Consider the following 23,149-nt stretch of genomic DNA (forward strand, 5'->3'; position numbering starts at 1 on the left):
CATTGTCCATACTTTTATCAAAGGGCCAAAGGATTGAATTAAATGTGGGTAATGTAACAGATAGTGGTGTTTAGGTCTTAATTCACAATCAAATAACTCCTTCCTAAGACTGACGTAGTCATTAATAATAATTTGTAAATATGGTAAAAGTGATGTAGAAATTATTGGAGAACATAAAATTTCTGCAATTTCTACTAAAAGCAATAAACTATGCCACACAGAATCATTGTAATTTTTAACTGTATCATATACATTCTATCATATACATATACATTCTATTTTTGGGGGCTTATTTTGTCCGTCTTTCGGTGAGTAAGGAAACTTATCAAGTCTACGGTTAAGCTCTTCGTAAGTAAACCATTTATTTTTAACAAAATACACTATCATACCAGCTAAATCGTAAGCAACAATTCCTTCCATTAAATCATGCGCAAAACATGGTGGTAAACCAGGATTACATACATGAAAACTTTCTAATTTATTAAAAACTGAGTTAAACTTGATTCCTTGTACATTATCTAAGTTAGAATTATCTAATTCGACTATTAAAGACTTGTATGAAGCCACATTCCGCAATTGAAATTTATCAACGTTGTAAATATCGTGTTCATCTTCATGTTTAAAAAACGCATTACGTGTTTGTAGACAATATCGACAGAAATAAATTGAACGACTAAAGTTTTCAATAAAACCTCCTAAACTGTGACTTCCAAGATTATCGCCAGCAATAAATACTAAACCACCTTTGCTAATATCGTTTTTGCCTACCTCAACTCCTTCTGTCTCCAATTTTGCTATATCTTGTACTATTTTCCCATAAACCTTTTCATGATCAAACCACTTTTCTTTCACTAAACCTACTAATTGGATTAATTGCACATGAGTTCTAAGATAATTAGGTAAATTACCTAAAGTCATATATATGCATTACCGTATACTTGACAAATAGCATGACCATGGTTTTTGACATTTTACTCAAAAACTGTATTTTTAAAAAATTTGGAAAAAATATATGTTAAAGGGGACATTATAAGGTACTTCTTACAACAAAAGGGAAAGTGCTCACTTCAAAAAATAACCCTAAAAAAATTTTTTGAAAATTTCAAAAAAAAATTTTGATTTTTTTTTACTAAAATCGTCTTGTCTATATTTACAATCTCTTAAAATTTCATTAAAATCGGTTCAGTAGTTTTCGAGAAAAATAAGTTTTTTGATTTTGCTTTCCCCCTTCATAACTCCCCCAAAAAAGCGAATTTTGAGTTCAAAATTGGAGAAAGTTATAGTCATATGGATAGTAATATATGTATGGGCTAAATTTGAGAACAATAGAGGCGGGGGCAGTTTTTGCATACTTAACCCCCTAAGCCCTTTGACTATTTCTTGAGAAAAGTAGCTTTTAGTAGCATTAGGCTAAAAAAGTAGCCAAAAAGTAGCCTTGTATCGAAAAAGTAGCAAATAGTAGCTTTTAGTAGAAGAGTGCGAAGCCTGTAATTTAATTCTTGAATTTTATTAAAAAAAATTGGAAAATAATTGAATTTTTTGAAAAATTTCTTTAATTTATTGAATACAATCGAATTTTTTTAATAATTGTATTTAAAATAATTGAATAGCTGAGAAGAATGTTATTATTTATGAAAAATACTTTAATTATTGCGATGAATTTTAATAATATATTTATTTTTAAATAATTGAATTCTTTTGTGAATTTTTATTGAAATAGTAGATATTAAAAATAATTGAATTTTGATATTATTGAAATTAATTTAATTCTTCGAAAAATTTAATTCAAATTATTTTGAAAAAAATCGAATTTTTAAAAATTATTTCATTAAAATCTTTGAAAATTGAAATTAATAAAAATTGTAAGAATAATTACATTTTTCGAGAAATTCCATTAACATTGTACCAAAAATAATTAGAATTTTGCGATGATTTTTATTATTTATGAAAATAATTTAAAAGCTACATACCTATAGAATTTTATTGTTTATGAAAATAAATGAATTCCTGGTTAAAAAAATGTTATTCTTTATGAAAATAATTTAATTATTGCAAAAAAATTTATAAAAAATGTTTTATTATTTTATTAAAATCGCAGATATTAAAAATCATTAAAATTAGAAAAATTTCTGAAAATAATTGAACTTTGGAGAAGAATTTTGTTATTTATAAAGATAATTGGGATTTTTACGAGAATATTTTTCAAGATTTGAACACAGTTAAATTTAATAAGAATTTTATTTTTTAAAAGAATTTTTGCAATTATTTTTAAATTCTACAAAATTGAATTTTTCAAATATTTTCAACAAAAATTTAAATTCGAAAATTAGAAAATTTTATTATTTTTCAAATTGCTAATTTTATTTAAAAAAGGTAATAAGAAGTTAGCCGCGCGCGATTTGATACAAGTTTCAATTTAATTATTATTTTCTAGAATTTTTAACTAAAATTCTTCTTTACATCAATTATTATTTATAATAATTTTTTTTTAAAATTTTGAGAAATTTCATAAGTTAAAAATCGATTCCAAGAGCCAAGCTAAAAGTAATTTCAGAAGAATGAAAGGGAGATGAAGAATTAATTGTGTCGTACCTGCAGGCAATGTAAAGTTGGTCTTTTTTGCTCTCGGCCTTCTTTTTCCCACTGTCAACAGTAACCGCGAGAATTGCAGTTTGCCTATTACTGTTACTAACTTGATGACTCAAGTAAAAACTTTTCTTAGTGACGGTGAATCCCGATCATCGATCAGTAGCCTCTGCCCAACTCATTCCTCGCTCAACGTGCACGACATGCAATTCAGTTGGTACAATATCCGTCGAAAGCTTCCTCAGGAATGTAAATAGTCTCACTCTCTCCTATTATTTTTACCAGACGTGACAAGATCAAAACTTTCCATGTTTAATTTCCCTGTTTTGTTTGCAGTCGTAATAGTCACATTAAACATGTCCGTAAAATACTGGAAAAGTAGAGTTTGCAAATCAACCGGCATAGGCATAACGAGTATTCAATTCAAGAGCATCCTTGAACGTTCTTTAAAAACTCTCCTTCAATAATCTTGCGGTGGTGGAACCAATGATTGTTTATACCTTTAAAAAAAATCAAGTATTTATTTATTTTACATGTATTTTTATATTATTATGTTATAGCAATTTAAATTTGTCTAAAAAATACTTTTACTATGCATTTCACCATAAACATGGATCTACAGATCTACAGTAGCATTGTAACAGTTATGACACATTCAAAATACACCTATAATTCTTTTTATAAGTTAGTTCACATTTGATAATAATTTTTAGAGTAAATTTTAATATTGCCTTTCTAATTTGCAATTCTATTCTATTTTGATTTTTGAGAAATAATATGAACCACAGACATACATATAATCAAATAGAAAAAGATTGACCACTTCAAATTCTGAAAGATCAAAAGAAAAGCAGAAATAATGTCATTAAAAAATTTTATTTTGTAAAATAAGTCAATTTATTTTTAAAATACATAATTTAAGGCTCGAACTAGATCCGTAAAGTCCGTAATTCAATTATATTATTTACAAATTAAATACTATATTAAATCAATTAATCGAAAAATTCAATTATTTTCAAAAATAAAGTTTTCCAGAAGAATCTAATTATTTAAAATAAAATTTTCATAATATCTATTATATTTCGAAAAAATTAATTATTTAAAACAATTTTTTTTTTTACACCTGTAAGGAAAGTAATACTTTGCATGCCTGTAAAGTAGGCGTAAAACAGTACTTTGCTGCACTAGTGCGGTAAAGTTCTTATTTTGCTGCACTAGTGCGGAAAGTGCTTACTTTGTTGCACTAGTGCGGCAAAGTTCTTAAAATTTTGAGTTTTTTTTGGTGATGTACATAGGTATTTGTTTTCTATTTGTAGAATACCTGTTTTTTACAGTAATATACACGTACAAAACCACTTATATTACGTGCGGTAACATACGTTCCAAACCCTGCTAAACAGTACAACTTAATCTATTTGTATATTTTACAAAAAAGTTTGTGTTTTCTATAAGAAATTTTTTTCCGTGCATGCAAGAGTGGTATTGTGGTTAGTGTATTCGATTTCGGTGTGATATAATGTTAGACAGGTGTAGGTTCGAAACCCCAAGCGTTAGGAATTTTATGTTAATGTAAATAAAATTGCGTTAGGTATATCGAAAAATATGATGAATGTACCATAAAGTAATAATAATTAATATGTAAAACTTGTATAATTAATTTTTTATTAACATTCTATAAATTGTCCGTACTAATTTTTGACTGTTTCGGACTCATTCCGGATTTACTAGTTGTATAGAGTTTTGATTTATCCGGATTAATTTCGGGTGACAAAAACCTGACCATAAACCGCACTGTTTCGGACAAATTTCGGATTAGTCCGAAATCTGTCCGGTTTTTTAACCAGGGATGATTTTATACTTTCGGTCGACGATTGGGATCTCAAATCACGTGAAATGACCCATCGCTGTACCTACTTTCGGAAAACATCTTGGTTTTTTTATCTCTTTCTATCATATGCACCAGAAAGAGATAAAAAACCAAAAAAGTTTTGAAAGCAGGTAAACACCAGGTGGCGTATCGTAGTATTTCAGATCCCAATTTTTCTCACATGGGATCGCACCCTTAAACTGTTCGACGTTTGCGAAGCCACTGCTACGTTTATAAGGTTGAGTCCACAATAGACAATCTAATTTTAAGTGGTTACACGGTTCAAAAAGACCTAAAAACGTATGTTTTTTTAATAATATTTTTTTCATAAAATAAATAAATTTTTTTATTTGAACACTTTGGTATTTGAAAGTAGACTATTAAATGATTAAGATATTAAATTTTTGATAAAAAATATTAAAAATCAGGCCCATAGCAACAGTTCTTCGGGCCCCTTTAAAAAAATGCTTTTGCGGTGGGCAAGATATATTTTGACTGCTTCATATAAAATCAAAATACAAAAAATTTTCTGTTAGTGTGTGAATATATCTCGTGATTGAACGAAGGGTTTTCAAAGAAATTGAAATTTGGATTTTTGACAGTGTCTTTTGTCAAAAGTTACAATTTTTAGAACCATTAAGACCAAGTAAAATCGGTTCTAATAAATAAAAATCTTTCAATAGTGTACTTTAAGATTTAAAAATACTCAAATAAAAAAATTTATTTATTTTATGAAAAAAAAAATTAAACAATCATATATTGTCTGGACGTTTTGACCCATGTAACCCATTAAGTAATACATAGCCTGTGCAAAGCTGAGGGTACATTTATACGACGGTCGGTAGAAAAAAAATTTACCGAAAAAGTCAAAATCGCGTTCACACTTCGTTTTTCCGGTATAATGGAAAAACTGTTTCTAGCGGGAATTTTGAAATTTATATTTTATTTAAAATTAATAAACACTGTTTTAAGTAAGAAAAATCAAGTTTTCATTAAATGAATATTGTTTTTTAATGACTTACAATAGGAAGATGAATTTTCTTAATAAATAACCATGTAAATAAATATTAATTAACTTTTGTTTTAAAAAGTTGTAAGCAACGTCACTATAGCTGTTGTTGATGCGAAATTTTGTGTGAAATTGTAAGTATAATGATAAATTATTAAATAATATTTATATAATTTAAATAAAATTGTTTAATGGGGATATTTAATATGCATTTTATTACTTGTATGCACATAAGTATAAGTTATTTTTCGAAAAGTAGTAGATGTAATTGTGTACATAACCTAATAATGTATGACAACACTTCAACATAAAGCAAGTAAATTTTTTGTAAACAAAATATGCAGTTGTAATTGTTTGATAATTTAAATCCCTAATAATTCTTTATTTGGTTTTGTTTAATTTGGACGAGGAACGTGTTAGAATCTTGATAAATTATTTGGCAACCATGTACGATAAATATTAATTTCAAATCAACCCAAGCATATAAAAGCATCGCAACGCAGCGACGCTATGCTTGAGGATATTTGACACCCTGATAACGTTAAATATCTTACCGAGAGAATGCCTTTAACTGAGAAATGCTTATAAAAAATAGTTAGAAGGACAAAAGAAATTATTATTTCTTTTCTCCTTCTACTAAATAATAAATATAATAAATAGTTATTAATAATTGTACCAGCGCAGTCAATACTGCTTACATCGAACCTTGCGACAATATTATGCGGTAAATAATAAATGTAAAATTCTTTTCAAAATTTTCTGTAAAACATAAAAGGAGGCGCAATGCTGCAGCCAATATATATATTCCATTTGTCAATTACTGTCTACAACTAAGGAAATACACTGTGAGGTTGCGCGTGTGTGGGGATGGTCGGCGGCAACACACACATGCCTGCGCGGCCGCCGCTTGTGAACACTAGCACACTCACTGGCTTCCCCGGCTACAGAACTAATACCTTGACGGCTTTTATGCTACGGATACCAATACAAGTGCGCTATGCTTGCCTCTAGTCGTTGCCTGGTTGTGCGTAGAACTTTCCTCTCCCCTCGGGGCCCATAAGCTGTAGACTACAGCTTCAAAACAAACGCACGTGCGTTACAGCTGACGTAAACAACAAGGCGGCATGCCTTATGACACTTGAATTTATGAATCAAGTCAGATGCACATAGAAACAATTAACAATAGTTAAACATTTTGTTGTAAACATTGTTGTTACAACAAAATGCCGGAGGACATTAGGTTGTATGTATATGTATATATGTTGCTCAATATGTAAAATGCATATACAAACAATCTATAAAAAGTAGGAACAATATAATTACAATAAATAAATTATATACATTATAATAACTAAGATAAATAATAATTTTATTAATTAAACAATCTAATTATTATTTAAATTCTAAGTTATTTCAAATAATATTTCAAAAAGTATCATGTTAACAGACTGTTTCCGTTCTCACGGACCTACCGTGAGATCCAAAACGTCAGCGAAAATGCATAGACCAATGGGCCCCTGACTTACTCCTACTCCTAAAATCTTCCCCGCTTTGCACCAAAGGCAAGGGTTAGAGGCTTGTCGCAAAATCTCAATCAACGCAGTACGAATTCTCGCTTCTTCTCGAAGACACCTCTCCTGGGTCTAACCTAGAAAGTGTTTTGGGACAGAGAAATTTCGCGACAAAAAGCCCGTCCGCGACCCGGAACCCGATTTGCATGAATTAGGGCAGACGTTAAAATTTTCAAATTCTCTGAGCCGGTGGAGTCCAGTGCGGGCTGATTTTGGTGAGATTTTGGAATTGTTAATCTAATTAGCAGTTTTAAAATCTTGTTATTTATAACCGGCCGGTTGCATAGATATTGCCCGCGTCCGTCTCAAATATCGGTGGCCCACGAGTGCGATCAAAACCAATTATCGAATTATCGGTTGCATAGATATTGCCCGGACTAATTCGGTAAAAGGTAGATCCGCAGTGAGTTTACACAGTTGTGTGGGACGGCCGGTTGCATAGATATTGCCCGCGACCACTCACCACAAGTGCAATCTCGCAACCAAAAGAAAATTGCGCGAATCTTACGTCGCGATTTTTGGTGAAAACAAGATCAAAAGAATTTTCGCCCGACGGATGCTTTGTGATTCGAAAGAGGAATAGCTCCGCCGGTAGTTTGTAAGTAAATAAGTATCGTTTCAATTTACATATTCTAACACACATACATTTTCTATTTGTAACACACTATAATCATTCTGTATTAAAAAGGTATTTTTCTATTCTAAAATAAATCATGTATTCATAGAATCAATTTCTTTACTTACCTAACTAAACCCTAAATTCAAATCATCTTAAAAATAGTGCATTTAACGAATCAGAAGGTAACTTTTAAAAGTAGGATAACGTCCCCACAAATTAAACAGAATAATAAAACATTCTGGCAGCTTGGTGCCTCCCCAAATCGAGATAAAAAGGCCAACTCAAAAGCCTAATTTATAAATTTATTTCTGGTTTGTAACAAGCTGATGGTGGCAGCGGTGGGATTTTCCTACGCGTTACCGCCCTGCCCCGTTACCTGGTAACATTGGTTACCAGTGGCACCAATTTTCACATTTTTCAAAATTTAAAATTTTAACATAATCGCTAAATCAAGGGTCTCTGTTTCCTCTCTTATATCTTGCCTGTCTTTTCTTTATTAAATTTTTCTAAACTATATTTAATTCGAACCTTATAATTCATTAAACACAGGAATAATAAATATAAAATATATAAAGGATTACTGTCTTAGAGAAACTACGAATTTGGCTCTCCAACCAAAAGGTTGTTGATGATGACTTATTCTATGTTTTCGATTTTGGCTCTCCAACTGAAAAGTTGTTGATGACGACTTAATCAATTAAGACATTGACTTTTAGTATTTTACCTATTTTTCTATACTCCTAATTCCGATCAGAAAATTAAGACTTCTTGCTTTAAACGAAATTGGAAATTTGGCTCTCCGACTAGTCGTTGATGATGACTTAATTCTAATTTATTCCTGAAGCATTAAGTTTAAACAATTGATCGAAAATAGAAATGAGTTAAATTAAAATAGAAATAAATCTTCTTGCGATTATGAGTCAGGTTTTGAATTCCTAGCAAGTTTAGACGGCGCGGTAATCGTTTAAAAAAAACGAAATAGTGTATGTATCTCTAAACTGTTTCTAAGCAATATTTAATTCGAATCTTAAAATTGTTTAAACACAAGAATAATAAATATAAAATATATAAAGGATCTCTGTCTTAGTGAAACTACGAATTTGGCTCTCCAACCTAAAGGTTGTTGATGATGACTTATTCTATGTTTTCGATTTTGGCTCTCCAACTGAAAAGTTGTTGATGACGACTTAATCAATTGAGACACTGGTTTTTAGTATTTTAATTATTCGCTTATTCTTCCGTCTCTCATCAGAAAATAAGAATTCCTTGTTTTAAATAAATTGGAAGTTTGGCTCTCCGACTCGTCGTTGATGATGACTCATTTCTAATTTATCTTGGCTCTCCGACCGAAAGGTTGTAGATGACGACTCGAATAATTGAAACATTGAATTCAGACAACTGATGAAAAATAGAAACGAGCTTGATTGGAATGAAATATAAATTGCTTAGTGATTATGGAATTCATTGGTAATGCCTAATAAATTTAGGCGGCGTGGTCATCGTTCAACGAAACGAAACCGCACTAGTAAGGTTTCTGACCTTAATCCAGCTAAAACTCTAAACTTTGAAACTTCTTATACAGTTTCTTTTGAACATCCTTTAGGGCGAACTAATATTCCCCGACAAAACACTTTAACTTCTGAAAAGGAAATTTCGAATAAATTACATTATTTTGTGGTGTTCAATCCTAAATTCCCGTTTCATAAGGGTTCAGTTGTGAATAATCACGACTTGAAAAGGCTCTCCTTAACGTTAGTACAATCTGCTGACCTTCTTACGGATACCCCCATCTTACAACTGAGGGTTAGACGTATTGAGAATTTTAACAATGAAAAGGTAACGTTGAGGCAAGCCCCGCGAGAACAAGAGAAGAAAGTTAAGAATTAGCCCTAGAGCTACGCGAATTAAATAATTAAATTTTGCTTGTGTATTGTTAGTTTACTTTACATCCGTATGACAATCCTACAAAATTCTAATGACTTCGGAGTCATTGTTATTAATTCCGAGTTCTTACAAAACGAAGTAATAAATGTATCACTAAACAATTTCTACAAACATAACTACATTTGTCAAACTGTTTTAAAACTAGACTGCCCCATATTAGGATACCCGACTGCAGACTACGTTAACGACACCTACGTGGACTTTGTCACACTTTGTCGTAGACTCATTCTATTCAGATACCTGGATAATCACCCCGGCTATCCTTGGGCGAACTAGTTGCGTCGATTTGGCTTTCTTCTAAAATAATCCAAAAAAAAAATTTTTTCACCACCTACTACATCCTAATTCCTAAGTATCCATCAAAATTAATTATCAATAGTGTTTTAAAAGCATAATCGTTGGGACTAGTTTCGACTAATCCTAACGACTAGCAATACAACCTCGCCGTTTTGTGGGTACAAGGCCGCAGGATTGGAAAAACTTCTGGTCGAATCCTGGTGAGTTCCAATTGGAATTCGGAAAGCAGAAAATTTATTTTCTTCTTTCCCTTACACTAGGAAGCGCCGTTGTGAGTACTGATCGTCCCGCCTAGGAGAGCATCTCTGGCTGAACTTGTATTTTATCGCACTATTATAATCCAATCCAAATAAAATTAACTAAAATGACATCCTAAATGTCTTCCGATCCAAAGAAAACAAAAAGAGGAAAACGTGCCGGTAAGCGACGCATTTTGATCGAACAAGGAACGACTAGGGCACCAGAATCTGAAATCTATTACAGTCTCACGAAACCGTTAACAAAGTTCAGACCTACGTGCAAGGTTGCACCCACTCCTAGACAACCAGAGCCGGTCCAACCACCTCCGGTACAATTAGCACAAATTCAAATTATCGAAATCGACCTCGATATCGAGGAGGCGTTAGCACAGAGACAGATCGCTCGCGCACAAGAGAATCTTGTGAGACTTGTCCCCGTACAGCAACAAAACGTCCATCAACCTGACGGCGACTATGACAGCACACTCGATTACGACAGCGACGTCATGATTATTGGCTAAATGCAAAGCAACACTCTGACAGGCTAAATAAATTGACGAAATTCAATTTAATAAATTTTAAAGTAAATGTAACCTTTTGAATAACTCATGTTTCCTCGAAGGAGCGCAACTGTTACTGGGTTCTCCCAGGACCAATGGTCCGAGTTAATCGAGGGAGTTGAGTTGATTGAAGAAAGATACAGCTTTCTTGTTTTAGAAAATTCGAGATTGTCCAAACAAGCGTCCGAGTTAGAGACTCAGGTAACATTCCTTAATAGTTCCCTAGCCGCGTTTACACAGGCTAACTTCGCACAAGCCTTACTAGTTTCTGGTCTCGAAGAAAGAGTAAAAACAATGAAACCTATCATCGACCTTTTAACTAAGAAACTTGAGAATTTAAAAATCGATTAAGTTCTAGCAATGACGCCTGAATGGAAGAATATACTTTTTGATAATTCCGAAGAACACGTACAACGCGTAAACAGATTCTTAGCATTCCATTTTCGTGAAAGTAGAAATTTGAGAAGATCAAAATCTGAATTGAGAACTAAGATAGAGTCACTCAAAACTAGGATCGTACTTCTGAAATCCCAAATCATAGAAGCAAAACGTAGGCAATTAGACTTTTGTAAATCCTTAAGTGAATTAGAACAAGTAACGCGAAATTTAAATTTGGAACCTTAGAATATGGATCTAAATATAAGAATTACAGGCCGTTCCCCTTTTTCTATACCCTTAGTTAAAGTTGTTAAAGGAGAAAACGGTAGATTCGTTGTCAATTTTACGGAAGTTAATCCTGAATTCAGCAAAATCCATTTCTTGGTTAGAAACCGCATCCTCAACGAAAACAAATCTAATCCCTAAAAGGCTCAAGTTGCAGGAATTTTCTACGGTGGCGAATTTTCCGCTCTTTTAAAAGTTACAATCACAATTGCTTCTAATACATATATATAACCACTCACACTTTTGTATAAATATAAAAATCGTAAGTATAAAAAATTTTGTATATATATATATTTAGTTATGACACTTTTATGCACCTGAAATATCCCCGCATAAACATGGCAAACCAAAATCCCAACGGTCAGCAACCTCCGGCGAACCTTGACGTTAGCGTGGCAAACGCTTTAGATCGATTAAATTTACGAACAAGCGCAAGTGACATCCCCCTGTTTGACGGTCGAAACCCCTCGCTAAAAGAATTCCTACAAGCCGTACAACGTGCGGGAATTTTCGTCACGGATACCGCCGAACCCGAATTTCTTAGGGCCGTTTTAAGTAGATTGCATGGAGCAGCATGGGACAGCTGTAAAAACAAAGATTTTGATCAATTAGACGAGCTGCTTGATCATTTAAGGAAGCGATTTGCCCCGAATAAAAAATATCAATGGTACTTCGAGAGTATAATAACCCTCAGGCAAAAACAGACGGAAACTGCTAGTGATTATTATGATCGTTTGCAGGGCCTAATCGCAGGCGCCCGTCATGCCCTTGAACCAAAATATAATAGGACGTTTAGGGAAGTTAGAGAGGGTAACAACGCTGTAGAACTCACGGAGTTCAATATTATTTTGCAACCCATTCGCGAATGCGCCCTAGACTCATTCGTAAGAGGGCTTTCCACGGAAGTATCGAAATTCGTAGATGCTAGAAATCCACGTGACTTGGACGAAGCCCTAGAATTTGCGAAACATGCTGAAGATCGCGAAAGCTACAGTGAAAGATCACGTTCGTCATCTTATCATATATCCAAGATCGAGGAACGGACAAGATCACCAAGCCCGTACTCGCGACAAATCGAGAAACCCAACATTGCAACGAGACGAAGAACGGACTCCGACAGAGAGACAAATTATGTCAACCATCCCTCTAAGCCTACTTCCTCTGACATGTTGCATCTTACCCCAGAGCAACTTGGGAATTTCTATCGATCCATCATGCCCCAGTATCCCCCTCCCTTCACATATCCTACACCTTCCCACATGATCCCACCTCAAAACCCACAATATCCAACACCTTTTGCATACCCGCAAATGATGCCCCAGGCTCCTCTTAATCCCACACCTATGCAGAACCAATATCCTAGACCAACCCAGAACTATCGGACTAGTACAACCCCACCACGGGCTGTATCTCCAGCACCTGCTAGTAATTTAAACTACCAGCAGACTCGCCGTCCGGACGCACCAGCGAGTCCCCTTCCGCAGCGTCCGAAGAACGTGCACTTTGCGGAACACTCAATAGGATCTTTAGAGCAAAATCAGAGGCCGAGGACTCCCCAGTAGTCCAATTAAACGCCCCTGAATTCAGACATGATAAAATAAGGTTCCTCGTAGATCCTGGGTCGGACACTAACCTCGTGAAGATGTGTGCATTAAATCCCGTGCTCACACTTGTCCCAGACAAGTGTCTTGAGATTACAGGAATAACTAATCACGCTGTTAGAACAATGGGAACCATTCAGTTAACTATCGATAATGTTCCGGTAGAATTTCACGTTGTCAAAAACTGTTTTCCCATTTCGACTCATGGTATCCTTTGAAGACCATATCTACGACAGGTCCAAGCCCAAATTTCTTTTAGGCATAACACCCTTGTGACCATATCTTCCCCAGTGACCCCTATCAATTTTGTTGATAAGGAATCACTGGAGGCTAAAAAAGCCTTAGGGTGGAGTCCCATGACTCCGTTGTGCGTTGCGTTCTCGACAGTCATGCGTTATTTCCAAAGCGTTCCATCTCTGGTGTTACCTGACATTCCATCCCTGTTGTGTACAGTTTTGAAAGCATTTGAAAGTTTTGAATTTTGTATTATAGTGCCATGTGCATCGAGGAAATCGAGAAAATCTTACCGAAAATAGGTTCATTTTATTAATATTAAATTTTATTTAATATTAATTAATATATATATATTTATAAAACCAGTGGCATTTCGCGTTATAATTTTTTTTACTGTAAATGATGTCGTTAGAAAATGTGCAGGTAAGAAAATTTTTGAGGTTATTTTTTGTTTCGTTGAAATTCAAATGAAAGTTATATTATTTCTTTTATAAAATAAAATAAAGTAATTTGACAACATTCTCCATGTTTATATAATGTTATTCATTTATTTTATTATATATATATATATTCATTATATTATTATCGGTAAAATAATTAAATTATTTTTGTGTTTTTAATTTTTCTTTATTTTCTAATTAAAATTAATTAATATTTAATACTTTTTTATTATTAATTTTTAATTATTTTATAGGCGAAGCATAAGTGTGGATATTGTGGAAAATCGATAAACAATATACATAACATTTGGAATCATTTATGCTTCAAAAATTATGATGAAGATACACATTACATTAAAATCGATGATAATCATATTGTTACCATGAGTAAGTTTATTATAATTAAAATAGTTTTTTTTTATAAGAATTAATTTATTTAATATAATCTTATTTATATTCTAGTTAGTCAAGAGGCTACTAGTACTAATGGAGTTAATGGAAACAGTTTTGAGTGGAACGAAGAATGGGATGAATCACTAATAACAGCAGTGTCGCAAAGGCCTGCTCTGTATAATTATCTCTTGCCCGTGAAAGAACGATCTCAGTTAAAATTAAATGATTTGTGGAATGAAATTCACAATACATTAGGTGTTTCATCAGTAAATATTATAAAAGATAGATGGAAAAAACTTCGAGCTTTATATATGGCGGAAAAATCAGAGCGAAATGTATACATTCCGAGTGGTTCAGCAGCATCAAAAAAAAAGAGGGACAATAAGAATGGATTTCAATTATTTGAAGTAATGAAATTTCTTAATGTGTCCAAACCTACCAGGCAAGTATTTTTTCAAGTATTAGATTTTTCACATTTGTAAGTTAAATATTCAAAAAGTGATATTATAGTTATAGAAAGTGAATTTATCATTCGGCAGTTAAATATTAAAGGAGAAAGAAGCTATCAATAATCCGAATCAAATTTTACAAACAAATTATTATTCAAAAAAAGTTTATATTTAGTTTTATTTATTATTCAAAAAGTGATTTATTAAATTTTAAAAATTAGCTTGTATAGAGGTATATTGAAAGATTAAAATATTCGTAGTATATATTTGCAGATAAATAAAAAAAAATTTGCAGAAGACTACTTGCAGATGTTTATTTTGTAAATTGATTTCAAATTTTGCTAAACTTATATAGAGGAAAGTTTAGTTTAGATAAATATTTTTATCTTTAAAATTGTTTGTAAAATAATCTTTTAAAACATATTTGTTAACTTTTTAGGACATTGAGTACTTTCTCATCTGGTTCTGATGATGATAACGACGTTAAGGTTGAAATAAAACAAAAAAGAAAGAAGAAACTTACAAGAAATAGTAAGTAAATTATTTGAAGTTTTTAACTAAAAAAATCTTATTCTTAAAAATTCTTATTGTGCTTATAATCTTATAAAATTCATTGTTATAAAAATTATGTTCATAATATAGAAATTGATTTAATGTTCTTTTTCTTTTTTAATTTATTGTTTCCGTGCCTTCAAAAAATTCTTGAGATTTAATGTTACTATAAAGCGATTATTTCTATTCATACAGTAATATGATAACAATTGTGTAGATTAAATTGTATCAGACTAAACTCTGATGTAACAGACATATCTTGTTTTTAATTAAAAACAAATATTGTAAATTTAAAATCAAAATAGGCAATCAAATAACTTTGTGTGAAATGGACAAATTAAAATAAATACTTTCATTGTATTACATTTGTTTTTAAATTATGTTTATAACAAAGAAAGTGGTTAAGATAATTTAATTTATATTGTATTAAAATTTTAGTAACTAGTAGTAATATCGAAAAAATTTTCCTTACAGGTTCTGTATGGTCTACTCAGTATTATCAAACTCTTCTAAAATCAGTTACTTCAGAAGAAAAGATTATTGCTCCATGTCCAGTTTATTCTTTGCTTCCAATATTTAAAAAATTGAAAAAACAAAAACAAGTTCATGTTGCAAATTTATTTCAACAAATACTAATGGAAGAATTAGATAATCAATCGTAGAAAATGATTTTGATGTGATGAATCATTGATCTTATTAGGATATAAAAATTTGTAATTGATATTGTCTTGGAATTTTAATACTTTACGAAAATTGCTAATATTTTAAACTGTTATAATAATAATTTAAAGTTGCCTTGTATGAAAAAATAAATATTTTTTATTCTATTTAGTGTTTTATTATTTAATATTATTCTTAATAGTTTATTAATATTGAATATTTATAAAATATATAATTTAATATAATATGGTATAATATATTATGTATATATACATAAACATATATATAATATTTATACATATTATGTAAATATATATATATATATAAATCTTTTTTAGTTTTTTATATTACTCCCGCGAAACGCAATACCTACGTTTCATTAATTTGCTACTGTCCCATGATTGCATTCTAACGCACGTAAAATTTCGACTTTATTGTATCTACCAATAAAACGTAGTTATTATATTAATTTGGGGGGGGGAACTATGATTATATTCGTCCATTAATTATATTTCTGAAACCTAGACGTTTTTACGCAATCATGGGACAGTGGCAAAATAACTGAACGCACGTGTTGCATTTTTCCGCTTATTGTACATTTTGATTTTTAGCGTAAGTAGATAAATTTTACCTACTAAATAAAAGATAGTTTTAATAAAATAAATGTTACTTTTAAATATTTTTAAATTAAAACAAGATTCATTTAAGTATGCATGCTACGTAAATGTCACTTAGGACCAAATTATATTATATTTATTGTATTTTGATATTAATTTAAATTAAGTTTAAACACGACAATATTATATATAGAATATGTCTACTTTATTACATATTTTTAATTATAGATAAGTGGAAATTTTTTAAAATGAAAGCAATAGATATTCTTTTATACTTATATTGGCTTCTAACATTATGCGATTCGATGCCACAACTGTCTTCAACATTTTATGAAACGCAGCAACATATCCTCCACGTGTATATTTTATATTTAGAGCTAGATAAAATGGAGTCACCAACAAAGGAAAGGAAATTTTGGGTTCGACCAATATTTAGAGATCAACGACGAAGAGCACAAGGTGCCAGTGATAATCTAATATTCGAAATGGAAACACAAGATAAAGAACAATATTTAAAATATTTGCGCATGTCTAAAAAATTGTTCTATAAATTACTTAAAAAAGTCCAACCTCATATTAAAAAGAAATTTGTCGTTCGGAAACCAATTCCAGCTCATACAAGACTGCATATTTGTATTCGTTACCTTGCCTCTGGCGATTCAATGGAATCCATTGCTTATCAATTTCGAGTTAGTCATAATACTGTATCGAAAATTATACGAGAAACCTGCAGAGCAATTTGGATATCATTAAAAAGAACAGCTTTTCCTCGTTTAACCAGAGCAGGATGGTTGTCCCATGCAAAAGGCTTCGAAGAAAAATGGAATTTTCCTCATTGCATCGGTGCAATCGATGGAAAATTAGTTTCTATGCAGGTAAAGACAAATATATTTTTTAAAGATTTACAATATATGGATCTAAATTATTAGTTATTGCTGTCACATTAATTGCAAGAAAGTAATTATTATTTTTTTAGGCTCCGCCAAATTCTGGTTCAGAATATTATAGCTACAAGGGAAGGTTCAGCATGAATTTAATGGCAATAAGTGATGCATACTACAGATTTATTGCAGTTGATATTGGTGCTCCTGGAAGAAGAAGCGATGGAGGTGTATTTGCAGAAAGTGAGATGTTCAGAAAATTTGAAACAAATACTTTCGAAATCCCTAATCCAGAAGCAATAATGACGAATACTCCTCATTTACCATATGTCCTGGTCGCAGACGAAGCATTCACACTAACTAAATATTGTATGCGACCTTACCCTAGAAGTAAAGCATTAAATATTAAAAAAAAAATTTTCAACTATCGATTAAGTCGAGCAAGGCGAATGGTCGAAAGTGCCTTCGGAATTTTTGCGGCTCGTTGGAGGATATTTAGAAAGGATATTATAGGTTCAACGAAGCTAGTGAGGAACATCATTCAAGCGACTACATGTCTCCATAACTGGATCATAACTGAGTCATTAAATAATCCAGAAAATAAGTGTCAGTACACTCATTTATCAAGGGTAGATCGGCAATCTGTTAACGGTATGTAATTTCAAAAAAATTTAACTTTTGGAAAATAAATAATTGAAATTATCATTTTAATAATATTTTTGCTTGACATTTTAACATTTTGACATTTTTAACTGTAAACTATTGTTTTAGCATTACAAAACATACCAAGACAAAATGCAAATCAACCTCTACATAATACAGATGCTCAAACAGTGCGAAACAACTTTGCTGAGTATTTTATGTCACCTGAAGGAGAATTACCATGGCAATATGATAAAGTATTGCAAAATAATTTCTAAACTTAATTTTTATTGTATTGTATTTTATGGAAGACAATCACAGAGAGTATTATTCATTTAGGACAAATAAATATATATATTTCATTTTTATTGAGTTTCTTATTTTAAAAAGAAACCTTTAAATGTTAAACATTTCTTTACAACTACAAGTATTACAATATTTAACATACACTTATGAAAACATCTTAAGTTTTTGGTTCATTCATAACACATTGCATTTAACATAATTTATAAGAATATTAATATTAATGCTTACAATAATGTTTAGAAATCTTAGGATCTCTTAATACTTTTTGATAAATAAAACTATCACAGAAAGTTTTAAAAAACATGTAGCAAAATACTATAAGAAAACATAAATAATATTTAATACACATATATTACATTTTTTTTAATCAACTTGCAATTAAAAATATTTCTAAAACAAATTAACTTTATTGCATTGAAAATAAATGTAATTTTTCATGTATAAAAAATTTTAAAATTTGCAATAAATAAAACGTATTTCTAATTATTTTAGTCAGAAATGTACTGACTTTGATTTTCTTGCTGAGTAAACTCATGTTCTAATATTTCAATGAACCGTCTATGTACTCTAAGTTGACGAACAGTATCTAATCTTTTAAACGTTTCAGAGAAATTTGAAAACAGCATGTCTGTAGGATCTTGTTTTTGAATTGTGTGTGACTTAATTTTTTCTAGTACCAACATTTGCAAGTCTTCTCTTTTATTTATGTCTGCTAAAAATTAAAACATTTAATTATCTTATAAAATTAAAGAAATTAACAATATTATCTACCTTTATCTTTCCTTTGCATCGGCGTTGACGGTCTCCCTTGTATACTTTTGCCTGCATTTTCTTTTGAGGAAGGTGTTCTTCTGTCAAAAATAATTAAGATTAATTATTATTAATGCAGGTTTCCCACTCATCTACAAAAATCTACTATTTACTACTTTTTTTACGTTATGCTACTATTTGGGTACTTTTTCAGATTTCAGCAACTAAAAGCTACTATTTCTGTTTTTTTATAATTTCCACTACTTCAAATTTGCTAATACTAGAAATCGAAAAAATATATTCTCAAAAATTATAATCAAGTTCTTTAAAACAATTCAATTATTTTTAAAAAAATATTCGAAATTCAATTATTTTCAATATCTGTGACTGTCCACGAGAAAACACGGCTTAGGTTTAAACAATAAATTTTGAGTTTTTTATGTTAATCGACAGATTTTATGTTGCTTTTTCAAATGCAAAAGTCAAAAATTAAAAATATTAATTACTTTCGACAATATATCGTTTTAAAGATGGGTATGTCAAGCGTAGTTAACTTCAATCGTAGTACTTCAATCGCTCGCCCTGTGAAATTCACGTTTGGGAGCTAAGCCGTGTTTTCTCGTGGACAGTCACATCTAGTATTTTTATTAAATTTCGCAAAAGAATTCATTAACAAAAATTTTCGAATTCATCCAAAATTCAATTGTTTTCGTAAATAATAAAATTTCCACCAGTAGTTCAATTAATTTAGAATATCATTTTCAAAAAAATTTCGAAAAATCAATTATTTAACAAACATTTTATATAATTATTCACAATAATAATTCTTCTTCCCATCCGCTCAATTATTAAACTATCAATTATAAACTTATTAAAGAATTTCAATTACATATTTTTTATATTATTTTAAATTAATTAATCGAAAAATTCAATTATTTTTACAAATAAGGTTTTTCAATAGAATTCAATATTATTTAAAATAAAATGTTCATAATATTTATTACATTTTGAAAAAATTAATTATTTTAAACAATGTTTGTAAAATTCTTATGAAGAATTCAATTATTTTCCACAATTTTAATAAAATTATTAGTAACTATTCAATTATCTTCATAAATATTCAAATTCATCGCAGGATTTTAATTATTTTGATTACAATTTTACAGGAATTGCTCAAAAATAATTATTATTCTTAAACATTTAAAATTTTCATTTTTTAAAATTTTTTGAAAGAATTCAATTACTTACAAAAATATTAGAATTTTTTGACAGGAATTAAATTATTTTCAAATATTTTAATAAAATTATTGGATGGAAATGAATTACTTCTTTAAATACATTTTTTATTAAATTTTTTTAAAATTATTCAATTATTCTTCTAGATTTTAATAAAATTCTTCCTAAGAATTCAATTATTTACATAAATAATTCTTCGAAATATTAAATAAATTAAAAATAACTAAATAAAAATTTATAAATTTTTATAACAAAATTATTCCCGCAAATTCAATTATTTGGAAACATTTTAATAAAATTCTTTGCAAAATTCAATTATTAAATTATTATTATTATTAATTATTATTATTCAATTATTTACATAAATAATTCTTCGAAAGAATTCAATTATGTCAATAAATAACAAAATTATTCCCGCAAATTCAATTATTTGGAAACATTTTAATAAAATTCTTTGCAAAATTCAATTATTATTATTACAAGAATTCAATTTTTTTAAATTGGTACAATTTTTCTTGGAAATTCAATTATTTAAAAAAATTGAAGTAAAATCTTTAGCATAGTTCAATTATTTTCATAAATAATAAAATGCTTATTAGGAATTCATTTATTTTAAAGAAAAATGCCACACAGATTCAATGATTCAATTATTTTCATGAATAATAAAAACATTTCTATCAAATTCTTCGCAAGAATGAAATTATTTTTATAAATATTTAAATTCTTTCATGAATAATAAAATTCTTTGCAGGAATTTAATTTATTAGCAGGATAAGAAAGAAGTATGTAAATATTTTTCATGAAAATTAGGAAAAAGTCAGGAAAATAAAAAATATGGAATGAAATTTTTGTCAGTTTTGGTGAAGTGCCTAAAACGAGTTTTCTTGGTCGTCAAGTTTGATATTTCGAAAGCTACTTTTTTTAGTTTAAAAGCTACTTATTTAAAATTAATTATCGTGTGCGAAGTCTGTTAATGTATTACTAAGTTTTAGTATTTTAAATATGTAACCACTTACGTTAGAGAATTTGCAGTTAATTCTGTAACTGCACTACTATTGTTTTCATCGTCGTCATTATTGAGATCTCCTAAAGGTCTTCGATAAGGCTCATTTTCATGATTATTTGCGGGTTGCTCTTGCAAAACCAAGTTATTTAATGTGTCTCTTGAAGAATAATTGTATGTCATGCATAAACAATTTTATTCTTCTTAAATATATTACTATTATTATGTTTAATATTACATTGTGGAATTTATAAAAGATTACTTTATAGATTACTTAAAATTAATTTTAAGTCAATTCACCAAAATTAAAATTAAATAGTGGATTGATTACAATGTAATCATTTCTTTGAAATAAATTATCAGAAACATTATATCCTTAAAATCTATGCAGTAAAAATATGAGAAAAGTATTTTTTGTTTTTTAAATGAGAAAAGAAATAATTATTTAAAACAGCATACCCATCATTATCACATTCAGTTAAAAATAACATTTTATTGAAGTGACGGAACAGTTTTGGATCACGCTTATTGTAAGCTTTTTTAAATTGGTCCCGCATATTCCTCCATATTCGCTTTGAATCATCAACAGAGCAGTCTGTTGATTTCATAAAATAGTAATTAATTAATATATTAAGAAACATAAATGTTTTAGAAAAAATAAGTTACCTGAACCTACTGCTTCGGCAATTTCGTGCCACATTTGTTCTCTCTCTTCTGGAGATACTGTTTGTTGAAGCTCTCTATTGTATAAACCTGGCCTTTCGTAATAAGCCTGAATTAAACGAATTTCCGAAGCATTTTTCTTTTCCTTCGTTGACAATTCCTCTATATTAACATAATATTTTTCAAATTATAAGAAATTATTTTGATAGAAAGTAAATAAAAAAATAAATACGTACTGATGCTCACAACTCCATTTGTACTTATTATGAGGACATGCTTTGTCTCATTGTATTGAGAAAAACAAGTATGTTGACAAATATTGTCAACATCTTGAAATTGCCAACCACAATTCCAGCATTCGTAATAACTCATCTACGAAAATGATTTTTAATTTTAAGTTTAGTTTATAACTGGTAATTATTCTAAATTTCAAATACATATATTTTATTTCATAGAAAATAAAGAAAAATTAAAAACACAAAAATAATTTAATTATTTTACCGATAATAATATAATGAATATATATATATAATAAAATAAATGAATAACATTATATAAACATGGAGAATGTTGTCAAATTACTTTATTTTATTTTATAAAAGAAATAATATAACTTTCATTTGAATTTCAACGAAACAAAAAATAACCTCAAAAATTTTCTTACCTGCACATTTTCTAACGACATCATTTACAGTAAAAAAAAATTATAACGCGAAACGCCACTGGTTTATAAATACATATATATTAATTAATATTAAATAAAATTTAATATTAATAAAATGAACCTATTTTCGGTAAGATTTTCTCGATTTCCTCGATGCACATGGCACTATAATACAAAATTCAAAACTTTCAAATGCTTTCAAAACTGTACACAACAGGGATGGAATGTCAGGTAACACCAGAGATGGAACGCTTTGGAAATAACGCATGACTGTCGAGAACGCAACGCACAACGGAGTCATGGGACTCCACCCTTAAGGTCTGAAATCAAACCGTTTGCTCGAGTCCTACGCATCAAATCCCGCACAAAGACCCCAGTCGCGATAGATATAATTAACACAGGGTTAAAGGAAGGATATCTTCCTCGAATCGAAACCCCAGAAGGACTTTACCTGGGTGAGGCCATTGTCACAAATAAAGACGGTGTATGCCACGCCATGGCAATAAACACTACCGAAAATGACATTGACATAACCCTTAAGCCTCAGGAGTTAATCCCGTTCGATTTCTGTAAATTCCCCGGTGAAGAATTTACAGATTCTGAGGCAGAAGGCACTCAATTCGATTCGCAACAATACCTATTCAGAGAGAGTCATCAAGGTCAAGAATGCGTTATACTTGGCTCCTTTGGCTCCAGACGAGCC

At 30.1% G+C, this 23,149-nt stretch overlaps 3 protein-coding genes across 3 annotated transcripts; 2 read left to right on the top strand and 1 right to left on the bottom strand.

The window, feature by feature from the left end:
- Positions 1 to 12,997: 12,997 nt before the first annotated feature.
- LOC122510607 lies at positions 12,998 to 15,686 on the top strand. The gene is made up of 5 exons (XM_043625378.1): positions 12,998 to 13,117; positions 13,885 to 14,017; positions 14,093 to 14,465; positions 14,912 to 15,003; positions 15,499 to 15,686. The coding sequence occupies exons 1-5, from the start codon at positions 12,998 to 13,000 to the stop codon at positions 15,684 to 15,686; spliced, it is 906 nt and encodes a 301-aa protein (XP_043481313.1).
- Positions 15,687 to 16,687: 1,001 nt separating this feature from the next.
- On the top strand, positions 16,688 to 18,102 carry LOC122510608. The gene is made up of 4 exons (XM_043625379.1): positions 16,688 to 16,766; positions 16,914 to 17,176; positions 17,278 to 17,833; positions 17,954 to 18,102. Exons 1-4 carry the CDS (start codon positions 16,688 to 16,690, stop codon positions 18,100 to 18,102), a joined length of 1,047 nt encoding a protein of 348 aa, XP_043481314.1.
- A 516-nt stretch (positions 18,103 to 18,618) lies between these two features.
- LOC122510609 lies at positions 18,619 to 22,467 on the bottom strand. The gene is made up of 7 exons (XM_043625380.1): positions 22,447 to 22,467; positions 22,019 to 22,154; positions 21,786 to 21,944; positions 21,579 to 21,714; positions 21,133 to 21,279; positions 18,902 to 18,981; positions 18,619 to 18,839 (listed from the first exon to the last, which is right to left on the bottom strand). Exons 1-7 carry the CDS (start codon positions 22,465 to 22,467, stop codon positions 18,619 to 18,621), a joined length of 900 nt encoding a protein of 299 aa, XP_043481315.1.
- Positions 22,468 to 23,149: the final 682 nt, after the last annotated feature.

The sequence above is a fragment of the Leptopilina heterotoma genome, unplaced genomic scaffold, assembly GCF_015476425.1.
Source record: "Leptopilina heterotoma isolate Lh14 unplaced genomic scaffold, ASM1547642v1 Lhet_708, whole genome shotgun sequence".
Classification (NCBI taxonomy): domain Eukaryota; kingdom Metazoa; phylum Arthropoda; class Insecta; order Hymenoptera; family Figitidae; genus Leptopilina; species Leptopilina heterotoma.

Excerpts from the sequence above, each read along its gene's own strand:
- LOC122510609 (XM_043625380.1), bottom strand. The coding sequence starts at position 22,467 with ATGTCGTTAGAAAATGTGCAG. Across the intron at positions 21,945-22,018 it reads AAATGGAGTTGTGAGCATCA|AGGAATTGTCAACGAAGGAA; the intron begins GTACGTATTTAT and ends ATGTTAATATAG. Across the intron at positions 21,280-21,578 it reads ACTGAATGTGATAATGATGG|AGACACATTAAATAACTTGG; the intron begins GTATGCTGTTTT and ends TTATTCTTCAAG.
- LOC122510607 (XM_043625378.1), top strand. The coding sequence starts at position 12,998 with ATGTGTGCATTAAATCCCGTGCTCACACTTGTCCCAGACAAGTGTCTT. Across the intron at positions 13,118-13,884 it reads TAACTATCGATAATGTTCCG|GCGAAGCATAAGTGTGGATA; the intron begins GTAGAATTTCAC and ends ATTATTTTATAG. Across the intron at positions 15,004-15,498 it reads GAAGAAACTTACAAGAAATA|GTTCTGTATGGTCTACTCAG; the intron begins GTAAGTAAATTA and ends TTTTCCTTACAG.
- LOC122510608 (XM_043625379.1), top strand. The coding sequence starts at position 16,688 with ATGGAGTCACCAACAAAGGAAAGGAAATTTTGGGTTCGACCAATATTT. Across the intron at positions 16,767-16,913 it reads ACGAAGAGCACAAGGTGCCA|CTCATACAAGACTGCATATT; the intron begins GTGATAATCTAA and ends AACCAATTCCAG. Across the intron at positions 17,834-17,953 it reads AGATCGGCAATCTGTTAACG|CATTACAAAACATACCAAGA; the intron begins GTATGTAATTTC and ends CTATTGTTTTAG.